General features: G+C 41.0%; 2 protein-coding genes across 4 annotated transcripts in view; one reads left to right on the forward strand and one right to left on the reverse strand.

The window, feature by feature from the left end:
- Positions 1-3,456, forward strand: part of LOC111143005 (G protein signaling modulator 2) — a 66,828-nt gene extending 63,372 nt beyond the window's left edge. Inside the window, exons 15-16 of one of the 2 annotated variants that reach the window (XM_022496397.1) lie at positions 206-392; positions 2,780-3,456. In XM_022496397.1, coding sequence (XP_022352105.1) covers positions 206-392; positions 2,780-2,835 — 243 coding nt within the window. In that variant the 3' untranslated portion in view covers positions 2,836-3,456. Of the gene's footprint in view, positions 1-205; positions 2,116-2,779 lie in introns of those variants that run through there. The other variant, XM_022496398.1, reaches the window with a different exon arrangement.
- On the reverse strand, positions 2,062-27,868 carry LOC111143006 (chloride channel CLIC like 1). Of its 2 annotated transcripts, XM_022496399.1 has the most exons (13): positions 27,816-27,868; positions 26,095-26,199; positions 18,484-18,624; positions 17,788-17,886; positions 14,714-14,821; positions 12,531-12,752; positions 11,464-11,604; positions 9,775-9,868; positions 8,437-8,534; positions 8,003-8,149; positions 5,364-5,705; positions 3,439-3,726; positions 2,062-2,113 (listed from the first exon to the last, which is right to left on the reverse strand). In XM_022496399.1, exons 3-12 carry the CDS (start codon positions 18,610-18,612, stop codon positions 3,469-3,471), a joined length of 1,638 nt encoding a protein of 545 aa, XP_022352107.1. In that variant the 5' UTR covers positions 18,613-18,624; positions 26,095-26,199; positions 27,816-27,868; the 3' UTR covers positions 2,062-2,113; positions 3,439-3,468. The 2 variants fall into 2 exon arrangements, with proteins under 2 accessions (XP_022352107.1, XP_022352108.1); XM_022496400.1 differs by lacking the exon at positions 26,095-26,199 and having other exon boundaries at positions 27,816-27,831.
- Between the last annotated feature and the right edge of the window lie 65 nt (positions 27,869-27,933).

Below are 27,933 nucleotides of genomic sequence, written 5' to 3' on the forward strand. Positions count from 1 at the left end.
TTAATCTTAGCAAAGCCATGAAGTTATACTTCTACATAATACTTGCTAGATTCTGATTATGTAAATCATGGCAAAGGTTTTATTAGGTTTCAGGTCTAAAGATTTTATTTCTGAAACAAGCCAAAAAAAAAAAAAAATGTTTTTCTTGTGATGACAGACATTAATGAAATATTTGTGGTTTAATCTCTTTCTCATCAATTTTCAGGGGTCCAGATTAGATGATCAAAGATGTGCTCCACCACCTGCCACCACAAAGGGACCAACAGTACCAGATGAGGACTTTTTTAGCTTGATTTTACGTTCTCAGGCAAAAAGAATGGATGAACAGAGAGTTCTCTTACAAAGAGATCAAAACAGAGACACTGAATTTGAACTGAAGAACCTTATACAAAGTAATGCTTTGTTAGAATTTAAAAATACAGGAAAAAAATAAGCAAACCTCTAGTTATTATGGATGTATTTTTTTTTTTTTTAATGACCTTATTTCCTTTCAGAACACTGCAGGGAAATTCAATCTATTACTTTTTCCTTAAAAGGAGAAATTATAGCATTGTAATACAGCTTAAAATGTTCTAGAATGATATAAATAACCTTTAATAGTATGATATTAATTAACATTTCTCTGGACACACTTGTTTCAGAGTGGAGGGGTCTTACAAAAGGTGCTTCATCAACTTTCATGATTCAAGCTCCGGACTGTGTTCTTTGGCAACTTGTTAGATTCCTTTACCTAGAGTTTGTAAAGTTGGAAGATAAATAAATCTAGACTAGAATTTAATCCTCTTGCTGAGATAATTTTTTTAAATCTGAATTGGCAATGGCTTTTTTTTATACTGAACCATGGATGTAGTGAGAAATTTTGCTGTTTAGTAAAAATAACATACTTGCCCATGTGTAAAAAAGTTATAGTCTTAATAAAAAAAAAATCTAGATCGATCTTTTTCTGCTAAGTCATATTTTCAGTATGTTATTAGTTCAAAGCCATTACAAAAAACTCTTAAATAAACTTCCAGCATGTTTTAGGCCCTTTAATTTTAAAGTGTGTGTGTGGCTTAAAATTATATTTTCTATTACAAAACACAGCTGTAAAACTTTTTAAGACCTAATGTCAAAACAAAACTTTAAATAAGAACCCCCCCCCCCAAAACTCTTGTGGTTCTATCAAGAACCTAAGCCATGAAAATAGAAAATAGATGAAATTCACAAAATTTAAGAATGAAAGATGTAAATTAAGCCTTCAGTCATCATTAAGCCTTCCCTCCCCCTTCCAGAAACTGAAGGTAATTTACAAGGGTATGTAATAGGACATGACACAAAGTAAGCTTAGCGAAAGAAGACAGCAAGGATGGAAAGAGCAGAGCCTAGCCTGAGGTTGAATTCTAGAATGCAAATGCCCACAGCCAGAACAAGCTGACAACTCATTCACCTCTGGTTGCTTCTGGTTCTGCACAGCCAGGATGGAATCAGGGGCTCTGTTCTTCCTAAAAATCCTTCAGGTGATTTGGTGGATAGTGAGAACCACTTCTCCAAACGGCCAATGTTTACAAAAATAAAATAGAAAGATAGTTAATCTGGGATCACATCAAAGGCTCAGGGGAAAAAAAGATTTTTGGTTCTAAGATCAGACAAATTTTGTCAAAAGTACTCAGCACCTGGATCATCTTGTCTTCTATATTACATACAGGATATAACGTCCTAGATAGCATCCTTGTAAAAACTGCACGTAAGTTTCATGGTTTTTTTTTTTCTTACAAGCATATTTGATGAGCAAAGACAGCATACCAAATCACAGTAATGTAAAAATAAGTGTTTATTTTGCATATACCATAGTTCTTAGACCCAGTAAACATTCAACATTATCTATTCCATTTAAACACTGCTTTTAAAAAGCTGTCAACCCCATTCTGATTTTCCTAAAAACCTGTTGCTAAAATCCTTAATTCTAATGACAGATACGGGCTGGACAAGAAACAAGTCTATTTCCCCAAGTTATAAACTGGCCTTGATCTGTTCGATCTGCTTTAGTGTCTTCCCTAAATTGCTGTCATCATTCAACAGCAGTGGTATGTTGCCTCGCTAGCTGTCAAGGTGGACCGCATCCCCAAATGGATATCTGTAATGAAAGAATACAAAGATGAAATTCTACTTAGTTTTTTACAGATCCATTTTTGGATTGATAAAAAGCAGTCAGGAGTTGAAACAGCATTAACTCCGCTATCATAGTTAAAGGTCTGTCACCTGAGGCATTCACTGCTCTTTAGAATCCAGTCACAGCTCTGATGACAACCACCCTAGGCACATATTTCCCCCACCCCCAGCACATATTTACCAGTTAGTGTGAACAGGTCTGGCCCTCAGGGAAGACTTCATATGCATCGATGTTCACAAAGCCACTCAGAACTGCAGGCACCCCTGCGTTAGTTCCTTTGTTCTAAACCTACTGTGTTGTGAATTTTTATATAAAATCCTGCTGTGTTTTCTGCAAAGAACTATTACCTTTCTGATGAATTACTAAAGATGTTTGCAGTATTAAACTAAAAAATAATATTAACAATAAATTCTACATCCTCTTGCTGAGGTAATTTTTTAAAATCTTAATTGACGATGGCATTTTTTTATACTTAACCAGGAACATACAGAAATTATGCTGTTTAGCAAAAACAATGTACTTGACCAAGGTGTAAAGTATTCTCCAGCTACTGACTATGTAAAACCACAATCACCGATTTAACAAGCTGTGCTAACTAAAGTCTCCTGGCCATCTTCATTTCTGTCTTAGCTGAGGGTAAAGAGGGGCAGCAAGAAAGCGGGCCCAGTGAGCGCCAGAAGAGTTGAGCGATGGAGGCACCACTCGCAACGACGAAGCCATGATGAGCTGGGGCAGCCTCCGCAGAGACCAGGGAACACAGGCTCGGTAACTGCATTAAGACACTAAAGTGCGTGAAGAGGGTAAAGCTGATGACAGCGGACTGTCCTTACAATGGTTTCTGAGTACCTGCCACTTTCAGAAACATACTGAATCCATGCACAACTCACAAATCATTAACTGAAGTAGGTATTACAGGACGGCCACTAGGCAACACACACAATAGCTAGTTGGTACCTATATATGTGTGTGAACCATAAAACTTATTTTTCATTGTTCCCTGATTCAAACCGGCCTCTTTAATTATTTGAAATCAGTGATGCTTGCCATATGTTCATCTATGAGATCCTGTTCCAAAATTAACACCTCAAAGTCCCGCAGGAAGCACCAATATGAAAATGAAATTACGCAAAAGATAAAATTAAACAGAAATACACGTGTATTCATTAGTTCTGATGGTGAATAAAAATATTAATGTTTAAGTTGGCACCTGTGGAGTAGTAAATGTCAGAATATTTGTAGAGAAGAGTGAATAGTTGTGAAGAGTATACTTTACAAAACCCAATGACGACCTCCGAGTGGTGGGCCGAGTCTGTGCTCCTCTAGCCACGTGGGCCAGTATCCAGATCCTTTCCACAGCTGGCTGGGCAAGACACACTGCCTTCCTCTGGGCTGCCTCTGGCATCAGTCCTGAGCTGGGCCTTTTCCTCTGCAGGTGAACCTTCCACCTTCTCTGATGTGTCTGGGCCAGAGACAGGCCTAGTAGACTGGCTACTGTCAGTACTGCTTTCTGGCGGTGTGCTTTCCTCCCGGATTCCACCAAATTCTTTGAGCTTTGTATCCAAAACAGGTAATTTATGCTGTAGAGAATGACATTTTAATTGTTTAATTAATGTAATGTGAAGATTCAGTCACCAAACACACTTAGTAAGTTTCTGTGTAAATCTGTATCAAACTCTCAACTGTTTCAAATCCCAGCTCCAGTGCTGTGCTGTAATTATGTCAATGTTCGTAATCCTCACAGAACCCTGCACAGAGGAGTGGGGGCATTTAGGATAGCCAGGTGGTCTAGTGACCCAGCTTTAGGAGAGCAAGAGGACTGGTGACCAGTACTGCTGACTCCTCTTGCCTGGTGAGAGTAATTCATATTTACTGATCCTATATTCAGTTCCAGGTACTGGGGATACAGCAGGAACAAAACAAAAACCCTTGCCCTCACTGGAACTTAGGTTTAGCTTGGAGACACAATCAAGCAACAAACTAACAAAGTACCAAGCTGGGGCCAGAGTGCTGTTTAAATTAGGTAGTTGGAAAGGTGATACAGGAGTAAAGGCTTAAAGAAATGAACACTTCAGCATTCTAGACAGGGAGCAGCAAGTGAAAAGGTTCTGGTTCATGGAACTGTGAGGAGGCCCTTGTGCCTGAAGGAGAGCGAGAGTAGGAGGAGAAGAAATCCATGTACTAATGAAGGCGGACTGTGGGCAGATCCAAGAAGCCCCGGCCACTGAGATAACTAGCTTTCCCTTTAAGTGAGATGAACAGTCCCTGGAGGATTTGGAATGAGTGGTGCACTGCCATTAACTATTAAAGCTGAAAGGCACGACGGAAAAAATTTTAGATGTATGCAAGTATGTTTCCTCTTACAAGAAACTCCAATGGAAGGGATTCTAATTTTCTAGATTCAACTGTGCTCACAACTGTTTCTCAAAGGTTTACAGTAACAACTTAAGACATCATAAATTCCGCTCTCAAAACAGAAATGCAAGTCTCCCTTTAAATGGCCAATAATGGGGACGCCTGGGTGGCTCAGTTGGTTAAGCAGCTGCCTTCGGCTCAGGTCATGATCCCAGCATCCTAGGATCGAGTCCCACATCGGGCTCCTTGCTCATCAGGGAGCCTGCTTCTCCCTCTGCCTCTGCCTGCCATTCTGTCTGCCTGTGCTTGCTCTCTCTCTCCCTCTCTCTCTCTCTCTGACAAATAAATAAATAAAATCTTTTAAAAAATAAATAAATAAAAATAAATGGCCAATAATGTAGAAAAAACACCTCAGCATTCTGCGGGTAGAAAGTAGAGAGTCTAACCAATGATACCAAGGATTTGGGAAAGCAGGGTGTGTGACCCCTCCCCACCCAGTCTCCCACCCAGCTGAGCCTTCAGGACTCTCCTGCAGGATCCCCGGGGCTCTGGGCCTTCAGTGAGGACTTCTCTCTCAGCTCTTCAAAAGGCAGAAATCTCAGTCACGATTAGTTGGTTTCCTATGAATTAGCACCTGTTCTAACTACTGGTTAATAGTATTTAACATAAAAATTAAATCTCGTTTTAAATCTTCTAAGAAGGCCGAACTTTTGACCAGAAAAGAGAGAGTAAACAATTATATCAATAACGATATAATTAACCGTGGAAAGTAAAAGAGCAGAAACGCCTAACCAGAAGCTCCACAGGAAGCACTGAGGTCTAGCATGAAGGGGGATGGCAAAATAAACAATTGCTGACTTACACAGGGTACGGCCTTGGGATGCTCTCTCGCCTCTGCCTGGGGTACATCACATGGCCGGAGCACTTCGGGGCTCTTGTTGCCAGTCCTAGGCCTCAAGTCAACATCTCTCTCTCTCATACCATCTCTTCTACCCTCATATGTTCTGTCATACGGGCCTTGCTCAAAGGGGCCATAGTGGCCTCTATAAGGGAAATCTGCATCACCTGCTCCACCATGGGGTCTATAATCAACTTCCTGCAGCCGTCCTCTATCACCTGGCTTAAGTGCCCGGGGTGGTTCTCTCTCAGGACCACCTATATGTCTCAGCATATTAACTGATTTTCCAGCACCATAGCAGAAACTCTAGAAGAAAAAGAAAAAAAATATAGTATATAATGGCTGACTTACAATGAAATTATTCAGGGTGCTAGCAAAATTACCTAACTTGACTCAAGGGCATTTGGAGACATAAACATGTTTATTTTACCATTGTTTCATTTGTGATCCCTTGCTTAGATTAATACGAGGCCAGAATAGCCAATAAAATGTGAGAAATCACTAAGTGTTAAGTAGACAGTTCAATCAGCTGAACACATTTTGACTGAATTCTAACAAGGGCAGTTGGCTAAAACCTAGAAACTGAAACTGGAAGGTACTAATTGATAACTGCTCATTAACTGTCTATTTTCACACCCACTATATAAGGTAAATGCTAAAAATCAGAGTTACACACATCATTACATAAACATTCTCATGTATGGTAGCTTTCCTACAAATCAAACTTGGCTTTAGTGACAACTAAAATCCCAACAGGCTTTGAGTCCCATTTCATGGGAAAAACTAGGCAGCTGACCCCTGGCGGGAGGGGTTGGGGGGGGGATCCCTGGGACAGTTTCAGGGACTCTGTGAGGTCAAACTTTCCCTATTTCAAAGACCTTAAGTCTTTTTTTACTCTTCCCTTCTGAGTGTATGGTGGAGTCTGCTGGGGACAGAGTAACTTCCTCACTCTGATGGCTCGACTGTGTGCTTGTATAGACTTATATTTGAAATTTTTCTTAGTTTTAATTCCTAATATGGTAAATATCAATAAATAAAACCCCTATGAACAAGAGCTCTTCGTGGTCCTCAGTTTTTGTTTCTTGGAGGCTTTTCTTGTTTTTTGTTTTGTTTTGTTTGTGGTCTGCAGTTAAGACGGAAGGCAAAAGGATCCTAAAAACAAAAAGTTTGAAAATCACTGTGCTGGAGAAAACTATTTAAGACGAAGCAGTAAGAGATGATGGGTTTTTGCTTATAATACAGCTTCAGAGACTAAATACAAATCGTCCCCCACTTACGATGGTTCAACGTGTAATTGTTAGGCTTCACAATGCTCAGAAAGTGATAGTGTGTTCAGTAGAAACTGTACCTTGAATTTAGAATTTGGACTTTTTCCTGGACTAATGATTTGGGGTCCGATCCTCTCTGGTGATGCTGGGCAGGGCAGTTCTTGGTCAGCCACGGGGTCTTGAGGGCGAACAACCCCTACCTTCACAACCACACCTTACCCACACAGCCATTCTGTTTCTCACTTTCAGTACAATATTCAATGAACTATGTGAGATATCTGACACTTTGTTATAAATTGTTATAAAAATGGGCTTTGTATCAGATTGATTTTGCCCAACTACTCTGAGCAAGTTTAAGGTGGGCTAGGCTAAGTTATGATGTCCTGCAAGCTAGGTATAGTAAATCCATTTTCGACTTACAGTACTTTCAACTTACAATGGGTTTATTGGGATGTAATCCTATAAGTCAAGGAAAATCTGCACTACTAAACAATTCATGTCACCTAACAAAACCATATCCCTAAACCTGACTCCTGTAATCACAAGTCAAAAAAAGCAAACAGGAATAATTTCAAAGTGAATAAAGTGTGGTAAATTCTGTATCCTTAGGGAAGACAATCCTTTTTAATTATTATTAATTTAAATTGGAAGGCATTAATTGTCTGATAATTACTCCTATGTTGTGTATATTCACACCCATCAGAGAAAGTAAATGCTGAAAATATTTAAAGTCGTAAACTTTAAATAGGTTAATTCCTTTACAAATACAAACCTGGCTTTTACCATGGCACATCTGGGTTCTTTACATTTTATGTGACAACTGCTTTATTAGGAAAAGGGCTGAAAATCAACAATAAAAAAGCTAAAGAGACAACAGATGAATGATGAATAATGTTTCCTTTTAATAAATGTCTATTCCTGGATCCCCCAACTTTCTCAGTAACTCACCTTCTCCTACATCCCTACTTAATTCTGTGGAAAAGCCAATGCTCTTCCCCCTCTCAGTGCTGCAAAAACCCCAGACTGAAATAAGGCCCTCTTTCTCAAAGAGGACAAAAACAACTGACTTCATGTATATTAAATATTCACCAAGTTGAAGAACAAATTTAGAAAAATGTTATTATTCTAAGTCACTGCCATGACATCTACAATCAAACTTGAGAATCGTTTTCTTGCTTAAATATACATATAAGTAAAAATAAATCTGTTTCACTTAAAAATCATCTTTTCATACCATTAAGCATAATTTAGCCTGATTTACAACAGCAAAAAAGTCAAGTTTTAGAATTGCCTTTTTTCTCCAAGTGCTGTTAACAAACCATGCTGTATACTAACCAGGACAGCTAATGCCATAATGATCAGCACTGGAATGTGAAGTAATACTGGAATCTCCTTCATGAACTCTTTAATAAATTCACCAGCTCCCTTCCCAACGTATTTCAACGGCTCTGTGACAAAGTTGGTGAATGTAACTGCCAGTGCCTAAAACAAAAGATAACAACAACTTAATTTTTCTCTCAAAGGACTGAGCACACAGAATGAGCCAAAATTCACTGTACACTGGGGCCAAAATTACATTCCTAAGTTAAAATGCTTTCAATGTGAAAATCATTGTGTAATGGAAGTATTTTCTCTAGAACGAGGATTTCTTATTAGCAAAATGTTTAAAAAAAAAAAAAAAACACTAACAACTTTTAATAAATACAAGAGATTTTTTTTTTTTTTTTTTACTAACTTTGTATAAGTAATTTTACAAATGTATTCTATACCTTTGTTGGCGGGACCAACCAAATAGGGTTGACTAATAAGAGTTCATAGTATTTTTGGCACGGGTCATCCTTATAGGTCCATGAGCTTCTTAACAATTCTATTTAGAGAAACAGACAAAACACTGAGTCATTAAAAAAAAAAAAAAGTTGCATTTCATTCTCAAATAAGACAATAATTTGGTTTTGTCCCTGTCCCCACCACCAACCAATTTTAAATGCTGTACAAATGGACTCCTTGTAACACTGACTTAAAAATTTTTCATCTTATGTCCAAAATGTTTATCTTAAAAATCTCTTTAAATCAGACAAGTTTTATGTAGATAAAACATTATACTTTATGAAAACTTCTAAAAGGTAGGTATTAAGAACTGTTCTTCACACACACAAATGATTCCAACTAAAACCACGGAAATCTGAGGGAGATCGCTGAATTATATGCAAGTTGATATCCTGGCTGTGATCTCACATTGCCATCTTTGTGTAAGATGTTTACACAGGAGGAAAATGGGAAAAGGGCACATTGATTTGTTTTCCTTCCAACTTCCTGTGCATCTAGAATTATCTCAGTAAAATTTCAATTTTAAAAAATCCCTTACTTAACAAAGAACATCAGTTTTCCCAATTTTTCTAAATTTTTAAAATCTAAACCTCCTAGAGGATGCATTCGATTGTCCCCTGCACCCAGGAAGCAAGGCCAGATTGGTTTAGTTCCCACAACTTTTAAAGAAACATTAATTCGGACACCCTGTTTTATACAATCTGTGGAGATTCTATTCTGGGTCAGTTATTATGGACTTGCCTTTATAAAGTGCCTTTGAACACTAAACCATTCCTATGGCTAGATATACAGAACTAAAGGCAGTCAATGAGAATGTATATACAATCTGTAAGGCAGTAGTGAGAATGTACATACAATCTGTAAAGAAAAAGAAAGTTAAAGAACTTTCCTCTTAGGAAAAAAAAATTGTATAGTAAAGCTACAACATAAGATTTTGTAAGTCCGTATAAGGAGATTAAGCTTAAGATGGATATTAATTCATATAAACACTGATTCACTTCTTTAATGCACATGTGGGCTAGACAGACAAGATGAGCACCATCTCGATCACAGTCCAATGGAGGAGACAGTAGCAGTACGGGAGCCGGTGAAGACACAGTTCTTATTCCCTCCCCGAGAGGTTACATGAGCCAAGAGTCACGGTCTGAACCCTGACTTTTCGGGCATGTTCTTCTGACACTGAGGACTCAGTCATGGAAACCCTCCTTCCGGCATTTTATCATTTCTCTAAGTTATCTCCTTCCCGGAAAAAAATGAGGCCCAGTGAACCAATACCTTACCCCAGAGGCTTCCAATCCAGTCCATCTTCTCAGCACACACATTGTTTAACGGCTCCAGCTTGGCAACCTCGGCCTGATGCTGTGCGAACGCGAGCTGACCGACACCAAAAGGGAGCAGTGAGTGGCTGCGGACATGAAGGTTATGTCTACACATCCAAAACCCTGACTTCAAAACGTGTCTTCACCAGATACCAGACTGTTCAGTTTTTTTAACAGGAAAAAATACACTTTTAAATGGCAGCTCTTTTCCACTCATGGCAAAGCAGTCTTAAAGCAACGAGTGAGGATAAAGAACTACGGTTACAAAGTACTTCTTTGTTAAGTACTTTTGATGAGAAATGCAAACCTTTGTACTTTTTATAATAAAGATTTAGTGTAAATCTAATTCATACCACACCCAAAAATATAGTTATATATATTAAATGACCACTTCTCATTTTCTTTCATAATTCATGATAAAATGGAGTTTTGTTCTGGGTGGTTTTCAGCACAAGTGGCCTAGATAAAAAGATAACATTTTTTATATATCCAAGCCCTGGGGGAAACTGCCAAGATAACAATATTCAACCAAACTTTTTTTAATTTGAAAATAATTAGTTCTAGAAGCTATAGAACTTAGAGCAAAAGGTTAAGGATTGATTTAATCAGATAACTTCATCAAAAATATTTTGCTACATGACTCATTCTGCCAGACAGATCTAAAATTGTCCTTCAACGCGATTTCAACACAACAGTAGTGCTTCATTTGACTCTATATTCACCATGACCCCAATTTTGAAAGAATTAAAATTCTGGAAAAAGACCAGAAAGAAATACCTGAAATTACTGAGGGCAATTATCTCTAGGTGACAAAATTATATTTAACTTTTAAAAGTCAAATTTCTGGGGTGCCTGGGTGGCTCAGTCGGTTAAGTATCTGCCTTTGGCTCAGGTCATGATCCTGGAGTCCTGGGATTAAGCCCCACATTGGATTCCTTTGCTCAGTGGGGAGTCTGCTCAAGGCTTCTCTCTCCCTCTGCCCCACCTCCTGCTCACACTTGCTCATTCATTCTCAGTTTAAAAAAAAAAAATCAAGGGGCACCTAGGTGGCTCAGTCATTAAGTGTCTGCCTTCAACTCAGGTCACGATCCCAGGGTCCTGGGATTGAGCCCCATGTTGGGCTCCCCACTCTGTGGAACCCTGCTTCTCCCTCTCCCACTCCCCCAGCTTGTGTTCCCTCTCTCACAGTCAAATAAATTAAAAAATATATATTTTTTTAATAAAAATTTTTTTTTAAATCAAATTTCTCTGTATAACTTTCTATTTTTTCTAAATCGTCTACCATCAACATACCACTTTCATATTCAGAAAATAACCTAACTTTTAAAAAACAACATTTTGATATCCTTTCTGGCAAAGAATAAAAGGACATACTCTAAACTACCTACACAAAATTCTTAAAAATGCATCTACCTAGCTCTATTCCGATTTAGCCACCCAGATGCCACCCGTCAGAAACTGGGTTACGAATCAGGCCTGCACCAAACCGGTCAGGGACCCAGAACACCAGAGACAGGCAAGCGGCTGCCAGCACCCACCCCCCACCCGCCCCATCTCCGATCACTGCGGACACTTTAAGTCAGGCACTGTGGTCTTCTGTTATTATGAAGTAACAGTGAAAAACATGAAAACGCTCCACCTATTTAATACCTTATATAAATACATCCAATTCCATCCCAAACTGACGAGGAAACTGATGAATAACACACGTCTCAGCTGGGTGTACCAATGCACATACGTCCACAGCTCGGTAGCTACTAATCCCACGATACAGAGCAGACACAGAAGCACCTCGAAAACAGGAAGAAGCAGAGAGCAGGGTTACTGCTAAGCCACCCTCCCTGCTGAAAAATGATAATCATCAGCGAAAACAAAAGAACTGGCCTCAAATATGCAACGTCATCTGTGCCACACTCGGCCACAGAGGTGGTGACAGACAAGTGTCTTCATCTGGGTTTTTAACATGATTATAGTACAGGGGCTTCTTAATTTTTATTTAAATTCAATTAATATACAGTGTATTATTAGTTTCAGAAATAGAGGTCAGTGATTCATCAGTTGCATAGAACACCCAGTGCTCATTCCATCACATGTCCTCATCACCCTGTTACTCCATCCCCACCCTTCTCCCCTCCAGCAACCCTGCCTGTTTCCTGGTTGAGAGTCTCTTATGGTTTGTCTCCCTTTCTGATTATGTCTTTTATTTTTTTCCTCTCTTCCCCTATGATCCTGTCTTTTGTATCTTAAATTCCATATATCAGCGAGATCATATGATAATTATCTTTCTGACTGGCTTATTATTTCACTTAACAAAACACCCTCTAGTTCCAGCCACATCATTGCAAATGGCAAGACTTCTTTTTTTGATGGCTGAGTAATACTCCATTATATATACCACATCTCCTTTATCCATTCTTCAGCTGATGACATCTGGACTCTTTCCACAGTTCGGTTATTGTGGACACTGCTGCTATAGACATTGGGGTGCAGGTGCCCCTTCGGATCACTACATTTGTATCTTTGGAGTAAATACCCAGTAGTTTGCTGGGTTGTAGGGTAGCTCTATTTTTCAACTTCTTGAGGAACCTCCACACTGTTTCCCAGAGTGGCTGCACCAGCTTGCATTCCCACCAATAGTGTAAGAGAGTTCTATGGTGGAGTTTTTAAAGCATTTTTTTAAAGGAGCTGTTACTTATGTCCCCCTTGTCCCATCTTACCATCAACACATTATATGGATCCACTCCAAAGGAGTCTTCAAATCGCCACTTCCATGTTTCAAAATCATGAAACTTAAAATTAATTAAAATATCACTTAGTGCATCATCCAAGGCTCCTGGTTTCCAATCCTCTCCACTGAGAAACTTCTGTATTTCTAACAAGGTTTGTCTTTTTAGAATAATCTCAGCATCATAATGCATATCATCTTTGTTTTCTTCAGGCTGTATTTGCCCAAAAAACAGAAAAGAGAAACACTTCAAGACAAAAGCCGATTTGGAACTAAATATATTTGTAGTTTGTATTTCACATGTATAAAATAGGAGTAATATTATCCACCTATTTGTCTCACATAATGACCAGAAATCATACATGTGAAAACCATTTCAAAAATTATAAAACTCTATGCAAATAAGATACTTTGCATTTTACCAAAATACGGTCGATTCTTACTATTGGCAACAGTTTGTTCTAGGACGTCACCTCGGACACTAGTTAACGAATACCTGAGCTACGGCTCCTACAGGAAATACAGGGTTGCGTTTCTACCAAGACATTTTCATCAGCCAGTCAATACACAACACTTTTATGTGTTTCTACTTAAAGATACCTTATTTAATACTTTTGATTAACACGGAATGCACAGCCCACAGCACTGTAACTCCTGCCCAAAAAAAGCTTATCTAACATGAGTATTTTCCCTGGAAGGCACATCCTAGCCTTCTCATGACTCAGAGACACTAGACCACACTACTCCTGGGAGTTAAACACCCAAATAACATCAACAAAAGTGTGAAATATAAAGCACTAAATAAACCATAAAGAAGTACTTGTTTATAGTCTGAGAGCTGAAAACAGAAGACAGAACAAAGCCTTGCCCAGCCTCAGCTAGGACTGGACACACCAGGCAACGCGAATGCTTTGCGGCTTTGTGTGTGTCCGAGAGGCGCGCAAACGCTCTGCAAGTACTGACTCTGAGATTACAAAAGGTTCACGAGTATGCAAATTCACAAATACGGAATCCACAAATAATGAGCATCAACCGCTTGATTCATTTACGACTTTCCATTTGCTAACTTTATTTTCAAGTAGCCTAAAATACAATAATACAAATTTTTTTTAAAAGGATCTCAAAAAGGGGCGCCTGGGTTGCTCAGTAGGTTAAGGCCTCTGCCTTTGGCTCCGGTCATGGTCCCAGGGTCCTGGGATCCAGCCTCACATCGGGCTCTCTGCTCAGCAGGGAGCCTGCTTCCTCCCCTCTCTCTCTCTGCCTGCCTCTCTCCTCTCTGCCTACTTGTGATCTCTGTCAAGTAAATAAATAGAATCTTTAAAAAAAAAAAAAAAATCTCAAAAAGCAGGCAAATAAATTGGGAGTTTCCATGAACAAACATGATATTTATAACTATCTTTATTAACGTGAGTTCAGGTTAGCAATATCACTATGAACATTTTACATTCATTAACTGTTAAGCAAAATGTTTCTCTTTCACAAGAGTAAATACAGATACTTATAGAAAAGCAAATATAAAATCAGGAAAAAAAGTGTCATGTAACAACACAAGTCACCACTAACATGAAAAAGCAGTCATCCATTACTATCTAAAAAACCTTGAACTAAAAAAAGCAAACAAAAAAACCTTGAGCTAAATGCCAATTACCTCCATCATAGGAATTTTTTGGCTCTATCTGTATCCTCATCCCACACACACTTATAAGACTTGACTAAAAGGATGCATGTATGAGAACATCTGCTTTTTCACTTCAAAAATAAGATGGGATTATTAAATATTTATCTAACATTCCTTCCCCTTAAGTTTTCTTGATGTTTTGACTCCTCGGAGTGAAAACAAGAACTCTAAAAAAATGGAATCTTAACATTAATTATGGACAATATGCACATGATATGCAATTCTATAAAGGAGCCCTTGCCACAGTAAAAAGCTTCCAGGTGGGGGGAGGACCTACTTAAAACACACTGTTCTTTTTCTCAGCATAGAATGATCTTTTATCATATGAACAAGAAAGTGTGCAAGTGGTCAGCATAGAATTTCCTTGCCAACTCACAAAAGTATTAAATTTCCAACTGTTTAGTAAAACTCAAACAGCAAATTTAAGGTACCTCCCCACATCTGAAATTAATAATTAAAATATCTACCACAGTGATTAGTATCCCACCAACACTCACAAGTCCAAGCTTTCTGGCTTCGATCAAAATCTTATGTAAGTATCTCCTAAAAACAGGATTGCTTTGACTTTCATAGTCTTCCTTCTTCTTCTTCTCACACTCATCAATCTGTAATTACAGAATAAATTCAACATTAGACAGCATCCAAGTTTCACATAAGGGTCGTTTCTAGCCTAGCGGCCCCATCAACATCAAAGTAAGGAGCTTACCGTTATTACTTATATGAAAATACAGAACTTCCTACCTTCTGTGGGTTCTCTTTGCAAAGGGCAAGTAGGTAACAAATGAGGAACACATGTCCAGCACTTAGCCCCAAATGGCAGTTTTTCTGATGACTTTCAGCAATTTTTTTTTTTAAAGACTGATCTATTTGAGAGAGGGAGAGAGAGTGAGCACACGCACAAGCAGGAGGGGCAAAGGAGTGAGAGAGACCATCTCAAGCACACTCTGCCCTGAGAGCGGAGCCAGATGTGGGGTTGGATCTCCCAACTCTGAGATCGTGACCTGAACTGAAATGAAGAGTTGGAAGCTTAACCAACTGAGCCACCCAGGCGCCCCTCACTTTCAGCAATTTTAAAGCTGAAGATCATGAAGCAAGGGGCAGAGATGCAGATGAGAAGATCATCTGGGACAATCTGCCTCTTCCCAATCCCAAAGCAATGATTCAGTGAACAAAGGAATAAAAGGAAGAAGAAAGGGAAGGAAGAAAGAAAAAACAGAGATAGGGAAACGTAAAAGATGAAGCCAGAAGATGAAATGAAGGGCACATCAAGGAGTTTCTTGAACGTGTGTATTACTTTTGGTCTTTTACTAATTTTTCCTGTCAACGACTGAGCACGCCCAACTCTACAGGCCGCACTTCAGGAGGGCAGAAACACGGCTTCTCCAGAGTGTCTGAGCATGGCAACCCTCCACACATAATTCATCCTTCAGATTTCCTCTGAACTGAGCTCTACAAACACCACAGTGGTCAAGTCACTGAGTGAGGGCAGTTCATATCTTAGATATGAACTACCTTAGAACTGCCTTAGAACCTGTGATAACCAACTTTTATTTTCTGAGTGTGAACCACAAGCTGAGTTAGCATTTGAAATGGGCTTCAGATGATGGACATGACAACCGAATGTCACACACAGACTTAGGAGAGAAGGACCCTTGAAAAGTCACATGGCAGTTTCCTCCACATGCAGGCAAGGTTTATAAACCTTTTTAAATTTCTCTTTTAGAGAATTTCTGAGAGAGAGAGAGAGAGAGCAAGTACGAGCAGGAGGCGGTGGGGGGGCAAAAGGAGAGGTGAATCTTAAACAGGCTCCACACTCAGCATGGAGCCCCTTATAGGGCTCGATCTCACCACGCTGAGATCATGACCTGAGCTGGAATCAAGAGTCAAATGTTTAACCAACTGAGCCACCCAGGAGCCCCTTTAAGAGAATGTTTTGTGCAGGGTTTCTTTCTTTTTTTTTTTTAGATTTTATTTATTTATTTGAGAGAGAGAGACAGTGAGAGAGAGCCAGCATGAGAGGGGAGAAGGTTAGAGGGAGAAGCAGACTCCCCATGGAGCTGGGAGCCCGATGCGGGACTCGATCCCAGGACCCCAGGATCATGACCTGAGCCAAAGGCAGTCGCCCAATCAACTGAGCCACCCAGGCACCCATTGTTTGTTTTGTTTTGTTTTTTAAGATTTATTTATTTTGTGGGTGGGCAGAGGGAGAGGGAGTCTCAAGCAGACTCCATATTGAGCATGGAGCCTGACACAGAGCTAGATCTCACGACCCGGAGATCACAACCTGAGTGGAAATCAATTAACTGCATCACCCAGGTGCTCTGAGAATGTTTTATAAAACAAGGACTCGAGACTCCATTTTATCATATTTTTACAATGCTAAGCCCAAGATGCAAAGAATGGAGTGAAAAATTTCTGTATTTCCTAGTGTGCAGCCAAACAAGCTGTCACGATACTACAAAACACAGTTAAACTGAGGCAAATTTTATCCAAGCATTTCTTTGCTAGCACTCAGATGAGACAGCATTCACACCCAATAAGAACCACAGCAGCACTGACAGATCTGGAATTGAGATCTCCATATCTCTGCTCACAAGCTCTCCCAGTCTCTCAAGCTGGAAACCTCCCTCCTCCACTCTATCCCTCTTCCCTCTTCCCTCCTCCCTCAGCTACCCAAATTTACCTATTCCACCTTGGAGAAATCCAACACTTTCTTCTTCAACACCTGTCACGGCCTCAGTTGGAGCATTGGGCATTGCTGGACCTCTGCTACCCTCTCCTTCAGCTACCCCCTTCCACTGGGCCACCAGCTGATGGCCTCCACAGGCAAGAGGCCAGTTCCCACTCCACAGCATATATTCAAACCCCTTAACAATCTTGATTTATTTCCTTTCTCATAAACTCCATTTCAGCCACACAAATAAAAATATTGGATAAATGAAGGAATAGCTACCAGATTCTAAATTATAATAATCCCTTATATTTGTAAGAGTAATTCTTACATTTCATGGGTTGCCTTTGTCATGAGTCTATTATGACCCAGCACTGTGAAAGGTGACAGAAAATCAAAAACAAATAGAACATATTCCTTGTCCCTGGGGCACCTGGCTGGCTCAGTCGGTTAAACGTCTGCCTTTGGTTCAGGTCATGATCCAGGGTCCTGGGATCGAGCCCCCGTCAAGGTCCCTGCTCAGTGGGAAGCCTGCTTCTCCCTCTCCTCCCTGCTCATGCTCTCTTCTCACTATTTCTCTCTCTCTCTCTCAAATACATAAAATCTTTTAAAAATATATAAATATATTCCTTGTCCCAAGAAATGTTCAGTCTGGTAAAGAAATAATTATAACATGGTGAGATAAATGTTATTACAGGAAAATAAGAGTACTTAAAAACAAACAAACAAAAAAAGGCAATGCCAGAGTAATGAAAAAGAAGACAAGGCTAGAGTAACTAAAGAAAAAAATTATACATAAATTATGCAGTACATACATAGAAACACATACAATGTTAGGAAAGACAGGAAACAGACAACGTACCGTAAGCATAAAATTCATGAATTAAAAAAAGTTCCTACCTTATGAGTTAAAGAATCAAGTTTGCTATAACATTCCAACAATTCATCAGCATGTGACAAGTCGGGGCTGACTTTTTTCTCTGATACGCCATATTTTACCTAAAGCAAAAGAGAGATTTTATTTCTTCATAATTCAGTTATGAAAATAACCTAAAGTTAATGAAAACTAAAATCTGACTTCATCATTTTATGACTCTGTCATATTCTTCATCTGTGTTGAACAACCAAAAAAGAGTCTCAAATTTACTAGCTAAGAACTAAAATCAAGTTAGTTGGCAGCTCGACAGGCTTTACATTCATATTCAACACAGAAATAAGCAGGTGGGGCTGAAATCATCTTAGACTAAGACCCAGGGAGATATTCTACATGGCTGCTAGTCATTGGTACATGACTCTTGACTCTGGAAGCTCTGTGAGTAACAGAAGTAGACTATTTCCATTACAGGACCAATAAGATCTTACGCACATGCATTTTTTTTTTTTTTTTAAGATTTAATTTATTTATTTGACAGAGAGAGAGACCACAGTAGGCAGAGAGGCAGGCAGAGAGAGAGAGGAAGAAGCAGGCTCCCCGCTGAGCAGAGAGCCTGATGCGGGGCTCGATCCCAGGACCCTGGGATCATGACCTGAGCTGAAGGCAGAGGCTTTAACCCACTGAGCCACCCAGGCGCCCCGCATTTTTTTTTTTTTTAATACCTGAGATTTTCTCATTGTTCCCGAAGCAGCATCATAGTTAAGCATGTCTGTGGGGTCAATCCAGTCATCATCATGAGCATAACCGGTTATTAGCCACAGACACTCACAAAGGAGCAGAGAATACAGCATCCTGCATGAAGGCTAAAAAAAATTTTAATAGACATAATGAAATATAATTATTTTTAGAAGAAATGGTTTTATATATATATATATATATATATATATATAAAATGGTTTTATAATAAAAACTATCTACTTCCTTCTAGTACTAAGATAAAGTTTTCTTTCTGAATAATAACTGAAATAAAAATACTCAGTAAAATCTAAAATCTAAAAATCTCAATCTTCCGGCCACGTTCCAGATCAATCGAATCAGAATCTCCAAGGCTGGGCCCCAGGTGCTGAGATTTTTAAAGCCCCTCAGGTGGCTCCAATACGCAGCAAGGGTAAAAAACCACCATGCTACGATGCGGACTTTTCCAGGGGGAAGTAACCTCTTATTCCCATCAGAATTCACCCCGCTGAGAACTCTCCATTTTGCCTGCTCCACCTCTCCACGTCCAAGACCTAGCCCAGCAGTTGGTGCATGAGAGGCATTCAACAAATGTTTGTTAAGCAGCAAATGCAAATGGTCAAAGCCACACAGGCAGTCACAAGGTTTTAGAGGTTCAAAGGGTAAAGCAAGCTCATCCAACTGACTGGGGGAGACTGGCACCACTTCATGGAGGAACGGGGTGGAGATAGAGAAGCGTGGGTAACATGCAAAGAGGGCGAGATGAGGGAGGCAGAGGAGCGAAGTGAACCCTCGAAAACGTCAACTTAAGGATGGACGTGCTGGGGCCGGGAGATGGTTGGATGACAAGGTAGGCTTGGGCGATAAGGCCCACAGCCAGCCTCATCTGCTACTAGTAGCTATGAACGCAGGGGAGCCACATCTGGGGAAGAGAAAAGCAGCAGTAAGTGTACAGAATGAGGGAAAAATTGGACTTAGTAGAGTCCTACAAGGAGGCTGAAGAGCGTTCTAAAGATTAGTTCTACAGCCCTCAACCACTGAGTGTCCGTAAGGCAACAACAAAAAGGTATTATCACTAACTTCAAAGAAATTCAGAATGAGAACACGGTTTTGGGGAAAAGCTCAGCTTTCATTTGTTCAAAACTTATTAAACACCAACTGGATATTGGGCACTATCTTAGGTGACGGGGATACCAGGAAACTAGCCCAGGTTTTAAGAAGCTACATGGAGGGGAGGGGCACATGAGGCCGGGGAATGCGGTGGAATAATAAGTTGACAAAAAAATAAATATCATTTCAAATAGTGATACATCCTATGAAAAAAATAAAGCAGGATAGTGGCAGGATGGATTAGGCAATGTTGAGTATTTTAGAGAAGACCTGAGATTAAAGATAGCCAAAATTCCATCAAGTCCCCATCAAGAGATGGGAGTTTATTTGCCCTCCTCCTGCATCTGGGCTGACCCTATGAAATCATGGGTCATGAAAAGAGGAAAACCTGAAATAAAACAAAAACGTTTCTCTGGGGTTTAGAATTATAATTCGGGAAGCAACCCAAATTGTGGCCCACTGCAGGGAGAAAGTTAGGGGTTTTTATAAGAAAAAGGAGGAAGGGGGTGGGGCGCCTGGGTGGCTCAGTGGGTTAAAGCCTCTGCCTTTGGCTCAGGTCATCCCAGGGTCCTGGGATTGAGCCCCATATCGGGCTCTCCGCTTGGCAGGGAGCCTGCTTCCTCCTCTCTCTCTCTCTCTCTCTGCCTGCCTCTCTGCCTACTTGTGATCTCTCTCTGTCAAATAAATAAATAAAATTTGGAAAAAAAAAAAGAAAGAAAGAAAGAAGAAGGAAGAAGTATAAGATACCTTACATCAGCTGTCTACCAAGAATTATAACTGGAAGATATTACAATTTATAATTCATTGTTTTCTAGGTATGTTAGTTGCTAGGGAAGTCCCTTTTTCAGAGTGTCCAATTTTTGTTAAAAAAAATACAGACACATCATCAAGGTGCTCAGTCATATGCTCTTGCCCAGTTCAACAACTGAATGCAATTCCTGTTCCAAAAACGTGATGAAGTTTCTGTCACAATCTTCTTACGAGTAAAGGTTTTACATAGGTTCACAATATTTAGCCAAAATATTGTGGTAGAAATGATGTTGTTTTGGTTCTAGGTGTGGCTTGGCCTATATGAGGTTTAGCTGCTTCTACATCACTTTCCAATGCCTGCTTTTTGATCTCTGCCGACATGCCGTGAAAAGACCTGGCTACATGGAGAGGCCATGTGCAGAGGGCACACTTAGCTTCCAGCTGGCAGCCAACACCAACGGCCAGCCATGTGAATGAGCCATCATGGTGGTCCCAGTCCAATCCCATGGTTGGACAGACTTAGGACCCAGCCAATATGACGTGGAATAAAAAAACTATGCCGATGAGTCCAGTCAAAGCCCATAGAATCATGAAAAATAATAAAATCGTTGTTTAAAGCCTCTAAACTTTGAGGCGGTTTGTCACACAGCTGCAGATGACCACAACATTTAAGCAGACAAATAAGCAGCAGCTACCTTAGGAAGACTTGGCAAAAGAACATCCAGAGTGTAGACGCAGCAAGCATAAAGATCAGAGCGGGAAGAAAATCTGAAGCATTCAAAGAACAGCAGGAAGGTCAAGATGACGTAGTAACTCCATGCTCAAAGCACTCCCAGGGCTCCTACACCGGGTCAAAATGTGTACCAGGTGTACCCTCCTGCCTGAACAACCAAAACCTCTGCACAAAGTCTATGAAATAAGTTTTCAAGACACAGGACACCAGGCAAACAAGCATAATGGTCTTTGAAAAATGGGAAACAAACACAGACAGCCTTTCCATTGCCCTAGTTTACTGCCTTAATAGTTTCCAGGCCACTGCACAGGAAGAGAGACCTCAGGCAGAGCCCAGAAAGCCACTGTGGAAACAGCTGAGAATCTGGGGGGACCGAGGCAAGAGAAAGGTGCCAAGAGAACTCCAGACAAATGAAGACATTTGACCCCAGTTCCTTCAAATACCCTAGGAATTTCCTGAGTGACAGCAGTGTCTCCTGCAATGAGGTGACACTGATGTGACTTTGCTGGACCCCAAGGAAGCTTCAGGTGGGGGATGGTCATCAGAAAGACCAGGCACGCAATCAGAGTGCTGGAACTTTCTTGGAACTTTCAACTATCCAACCTCAGGGGAAGGAAGGAAAGTGGTCACTAAGTTCAATCACACAGCCAATGATTTAATCAGTCATGCCCACATACTGAAACCCCAATAAAAACTCTGGACACTAAGGCTCAGAGGAGCTGGCTGGTGACACACGGATGTGCCAGAAAAGTGACATGCCTGGATTCCATGAAGAGAGGACACAGAAACTCCACATCCTCCCCCACAGACTGTGTCCTGTGTATCTCTTCATTTGGTTGATCCCAAACTATATCCTTTCCAATAAAACTGTTCAGGGAGTTCTTCCAGTAAGTCATTCTAGTGAATTATCCAACCTGACAGGGTTGTGGGATCCCCCTAATCTATAGCAGTAGGTCACAAGTGCAGGTGGCCCCTAAGATGTGTGTCTGTCATGGAGGCAGTCTTGTATAGGACTGTGTCCTTAACTTGTGAGGGTCTGTACTACCTTGGGTACGCAGTGTCAGAACTGAACTGTAGGACACCCAGTCTGCATCAGAGAACTGGTCTGAGAACAGTGCCCCTCGAGCCTTTAGCAAGGCGCAGATCAGTGCACACACAGCAGGAAACTACCTCAGGCCTGAAAAAGAACCCCTTAAAGGATTCAATCAAAAATAAACAGGAGTAAAAAATAATAAATTAGGACACAAACTTGTAATAGAGAAGATAAAAACCAAAAGTTAATTCTTTGAAATGACTAAAAAAAAAATTGATAAACACATAGTAAAATTAAGAAGAAAAAGAGAAGGCCCCCAAAATTAAGAGTGAAACAGGATAAATTATTCATGACTAAAACACTTAACAAACCGGGAATAAAGGAAAACTTTGCCAGATAGAATACTACAGGCAAACACTATACCTGATGGTAAATAGTGAAATCTTTCCCTCTGAGATCAAGAATGAGGTGAGGGAAAAAGCTCTGGAAGGTTTCTGGGATACCCACACTGTTCTCTATTTCTTAATCTAGAAGGTAGACACAAAGATGTGTACTTTTTAATAATTTGCTAAGATGAACATTTATATTTTATACACTTTCTGTATATATGTTATATTTCACATTTTACAAAAGGGTTTTTTTTAAATGGAAAAGACTAATTGAGATATTGTTATGGTCTGAAGTGTATTCCTCCAGAATCCACATGTTGAAGTCCTAAACTCCAGTTCCCCAGCATATGATTGTACTTAGAGACAGTGTCTCTAAAGAGGTAATTAAGTTATAATGAGGTAATCAGCATGGGCCCTAATCCAATATGACTGCTGTCCTTATAGGAAGAAATTTGGACACAGGGCAGAGGAAAGATGATGTGAAGACAAAGGGAGAAGGCAGCCATCTACAAGCTGAGAGAGGCCTCAGAAGAAACCAACTCTGCTGACACTTTCATCTTGGATTTCCAGCCTCCAGAATCTTAAACAACAAAAATAAATTTCTGTTGTTTAAGACATCAGTCTATGGCATTTTGTTATGGCAGCCATAGCAAACTTACAGATTTCTTCAGACATAAAAAGACTAAGAAAGTCTCCTCTTCTTCTCTTTAAAGAAGTTTAAACTCAACAAGAAAAGGTGTGAATAAAAGATACAATGATGAGCAAAGGAACTGGTCAAGTATATTGACAAATGAAGTCAACTACTAACAGTAAAAAAAACCCCAACCCCCAGAACCTTTACTGTTTAAAAATGTAAAACCAGATAAATAACCCAGAAAGCAACTGGAAAGCTGGCAGAACAGATTCTCCACAGCCTGACATAGGCAAGAGGCAACAGGGAAGCAGACCCACCCCCTCCCACTGCTCTTGGTAAGATGTGCAGTGCCACAAGGCTGACAGTGTGCAAGCAGCGCAGACAAGGGCCAGCGCCTCTCCGAAGTGAATCCTGCTCCAGGGAGGGGAAAATCACCACACACACCAGTCTGACTGCCACCCCAGCAGCTGGTCTGGGGGCAAGCAGCTGGTCTAACTGCAGGCCCCGCGCACCAACAAAAGCTTCTCAGGGCACAATGCAGGGAAAGCACCCTGCAGTTTGGTGCTACTTTATCTCTGGCAAACACCTGGTCCTACTCAACTCAACTCCAAGGCAGCCCTGGACCAGCCCACTAACAACACAGGCACCAGACTCTACCCACAACAGGCAAAGAGCCATCACAGTCTGGACTGAAGGCAAACACAGCTCTGCCATGATGGCAGGACACCCCTGTAGCAACACACATAAGAGACACCCCTGAAGCACTATTTTCTGGTGAAAAGGAGACACTGCACTGCAGGACCTCTTCTTCATAAAGCCACTACTTCAAGTGCAGGAGACATGGCTAACTCTCCTAACACAAAGAAACAGACACAGTAATAGACAAAATGAAGAGACAGAGGAGTATGTCCCAAATGAAAAAGCAGAACAAAATCACACCAAAAGGTCTATGTGAAGTACAGATAAGAAACACATCTGACAGAGAATTTAAAGTAATGCTCATAATGATACTCAATGACCTTGAGAAAAGAGTGCAGGACCTCCATGAGACCCTCCAGCAAGAGACAGGGTATGTAAAAAAGAACCAATTAGAGCTACTGGACTCACTAAGTGGAAATAAAAGTAGACCACCTGGAATAAATACCAAACAAGAGGAAGCAGAAGAACAGACCAGCAATCTGAAGGACACAGTAATAGGAAGTAATCAAGCTGAGCATATGAGAGGGGGGAAAAATACACAAAATGAGAACAGACCCAGGGAACTCAGCAACACTGTCAAGCATAACAGTCACATGATAGGGATTCCAGAAGGTGAAGAGCAAGAAAAGGGGGCAGAAGATTTGTCTGAAGAAATAATAGCTAGAAACTTCCTGAATCTGGGGAAGGAAGGAGAAATCCAGACCCAGAAGGCACAGAGAGCCCACAATAAAACCAACCTAAAGAGGTCTGCACCAAGACACAAAGTAAATAAGATGGCCAAAAGCAGTGATAAAGAGAGAATTTTAAAAAGCAGCAAGAGAAAGGAAAGCAGTGACATACAAGGGAAACCCCAGATGGCTATCAGTGGGTTTTTCACCAGAAACTCTGCACGCCAGAAGGGAGCAGCATGACAAATTCCAACTGCTAAATGGAAAAAATCTACAGCTAAGAATATTCTATCTAGGGAGGCTTTCATTTAGAATAGAAGAGACAGAGTTTCCCAGAAAACAAAAGTTAAAAGCAAAACTCGCCATGTCCTTGTCAAACATGCCATCAGCCTGTGGGTCCCAAATTCAGTCCAACCGCCCTCCTGCCCGAGTCAGCATGCATAGCCTGCCACTTGCTCAAGGCCAAGTCAACATGCCTTCAACTCAGACTGCCAAGGGCTCAAACTGGCACTCTTCCCCTCAAATTCTAGACCCTGTGCTCAAGTTTGTGCACAAAAGTTGGCATAATTTTAACAGCAGAATGAAGCAACCCAAACAGTGATACTAATTCTGTGGAATATATAATGGGTAAAAGGAGCGTGCTAGGCTGAGAATATCTCCAACAAGCACATCAAAGAATAATACATATAGCATGATTCTGGTTACTAAAAGAAATAAACCCGGGAAAAATAAAACAAGATGAAATCAGAGAGCGAGACAAACCATAAGAGACTCTTAAGCATAGGAAACAAACTGAGGGTTGCTGGAAGGGAGGAGGGTGTTCGGGGGTTGGGAGAGAGAACTGGATGATGGGGACGTGGGAATGGGGTAACTGAGTGACAAGCATTAAGGGAGAAACTTGATGGAATGAGCTCTGGGTGTTCTATGCAACTGATGAATCACTCAACTCTACCTCTGAAACTAGTAATACTCTATATGTTAATTAATTGAATGTAAGTTAAAAAAAAAAAAGGAACCCCCCCCCAAAAAAGTAAAACCAAAATACTAAGCAATAATAACGGTGGAAAAAGTATCCTAGGATCCCTGTTGAGCTCTAGAGAGTGAAATACTGGATGACTGAATATTGGGGAGGGGGGTGGAGTTCAACTAAGGAATAAAGCCTTGAGAAGACTGAAACCCAAGAGAAGGCAGTTAAGACTAATGAGAGCAGAACAAAAGGTAAAAAATGCAGTGTATAGAAACCAAGACCTGCTTCATTTGAAAGAGGCATTAGTCAACAACAGTTTAGAGAAGCTGAAAAAAATTAAGTCTGGTGCGGGGGGAGGGGGGGGAAGCCATTGGATAGCTTAGTCCATTGACAGGGAGAAGCCTAATTTTAAGCAGTGAAGAACTAAGTTGGTAAAGGGAGCCTCTGAACTGAGCAGAAGCTCGGAGAAGATGGCAGCGTCTGAAATCAAGGCTACAGAAAAGGCTTTCCAGAGGCAACAAGGTTTTACATTCCTTCAAAACAGAAATGAATAAGGAGGGTTGGAAAGAAAGGTTCTAAAGCAAAAAGAAGAGAAGCTGGGAGAGTTCACCTTACCACCCAGTATCAAGAAGACGGTGAAATGGTCCACTGGAAAGCCAGGAGTGTCACTGTGTGTCAGGAAGTTGCCACGTGGGAATGGAGATCTGGGAAAACAGCTTCCTAGGGAGCATTATACAAAGGGAGATGAATCAAAAACTTTTCAAGCAGCTGAGTTTTGACTAGGACTTTCACAGTCATGTTATTAGGCTCGCTACTTTCTCCAATAATGATCAGCAGAAGCAAAACTTATCCAGGACTAGGAGCTGAAGAAATGATGGAAGATCAGGAGGTGAGGCAGAAGTGGAACAGCTTCAAATTCAAGTCCTCCTGACAAAATCCCTTGGTCACTGATTAAAGGCTGGAACTCCTTGAGAATTCTTACAGCTGATCTCACACTTCCTCCAAATAAAACTGCATCTAAACCTGCCAGGGATCTTGTTAAAAAACAGCTTCTGATTAAGGATGGCGTGGGTCTGAGAGTCTGCATTTCTAACAGCTCCTGGTGATGGCAGAGATGTTGGCTCACAGACCACATTCTAAAAGTGTTTAGGAAAAGTAACCATCCTGCATTGGTTAGGATAAGGAGGGCATCTGTGACTCTACTACTTGGCAGTTAGTAATAAGATCTCTCCTCTAGTTCTTACTTTTTAATCACCTTTCTCATCTGCTTCAGGCTTTGACACTAATATCAAAAATAGGGGGGTGGGAGGGATGGGGTGGCTAGGTGATGGACACTGGGGAGGGTATGTGCTATGGTGAGTGCTGTGAATTGTGTAAGACTGATAAATCACAGACCTGTACCCTTGAAACAAATAATACATTATATGTTAATTATGTGTGTGTGTGTATACACACACACACACACCCATATTAGTGTTTGATTACTATGTGCCAAACACTGTTACATACATTCATTCATTTAATTCTCCAAAAACTCTTGACAGTAGTACAGTTATCTTCATTTTACAGATTAGGAAAACAAGTAAATTGAGTGGAGAGCTACCAAGAAAGATCTCCAAGCAAACTCTCAGCTGAGTGGAAACAGGCACAGAGAAATTATCTGATTTCGATGAATTACACGTGAATGAGAAAGACAAGACTAACGAGTCAAATTCTATATTAACTCAGAAGTTGCATGGCACAACAGCCAGGAGTTCCCAATTTAGTCCGTTTCCCTGTTGAGTAGTTTTCGGGAGCCGGAGCTCTGACCCTTGAGAATGGGCACCTCTAACAATTTCCCAGATGAGGACGATGACGCTACACTGGGGATCACACTTTCATGGGCACTGCCATGGAGAAAATACTTATTTTCACCACCCACCCATAAATCTGAATCTCTAACTTTTGACATTCATATCAGATTTGGAGTTTAAAAAAAAATCACTCCAGCCAACCGAGCTATTCCGCTGACGCCGTTTGCTCAATTTCTGCGTAAAGTTTTCCGAGATAACCAAAGACCACACAATTCAGCGGTCGCTCGGGTCTGGCTTTGCACTTGCTTGTCCCTCTCCCCAGGCCGCTCTTTGAACCGTGTAACGCGACAGCAGCCCAGCTGCCCCCGAAGATAAGGCGGCCAGTCGCGCGCTCATCCTGGCACCCGCAGCCCCCAAAGAGCGCGGCCCCCGCCCCGGACAGGGCCCGCGGCCTCCCAGGCGCCCGCGCCGCCGTCCGCCCAACCCGCCGGGGCCGAACCCGCAACGCGCCCGCCACACAGACACCCAGCCGCGCTGACTCACGGCTCGGTACTCCGCCTCCGTCTGGGAAAGACAGACACCTAACCCGCAGACAGGGAAAGATGGCGAGCGCCTCGCGCGTCCTCATCGACTCGCTCGGCGTGCAGCTGGGCGTCCTTCC

This window comes from Enhydra lutris, unplaced genomic scaffold (assembly GCF_002288905.1).
Source record: "Enhydra lutris kenyoni isolate GAN:26980312 unplaced genomic scaffold, ASM228890v2 scaffoldscaffold9, whole genome shotgun sequence".
NCBI lineage: Eukaryota > Metazoa > Chordata > Mammalia > Carnivora > Mustelidae > Enhydra > Enhydra lutris.

Bases quoted from the DNA above. Each gene is read 5' to 3' on its own strand.
- LOC111143006 (XM_022496399.1), bottom strand. From the start codon at position 18,612: ATGCTGTATTCTCTGCTCCTTTGTGAGTGTCTGTGGCTAATAACCGGT. The intron at 11,605-12,530 runs GTAAGATGGGAC...CCTGTTTTCGAG, and splicing joins ATCCATATAATGTGTTGATG to GTGCTTCTGTGTCTGCTCTG. The intron at 9,869-11,463 runs GTATTAAATAGG...GGTGTCGGTCAG, and splicing joins ATTGGATGTATTTATATAAG to CTCGCGTTCGCACAGCATCA.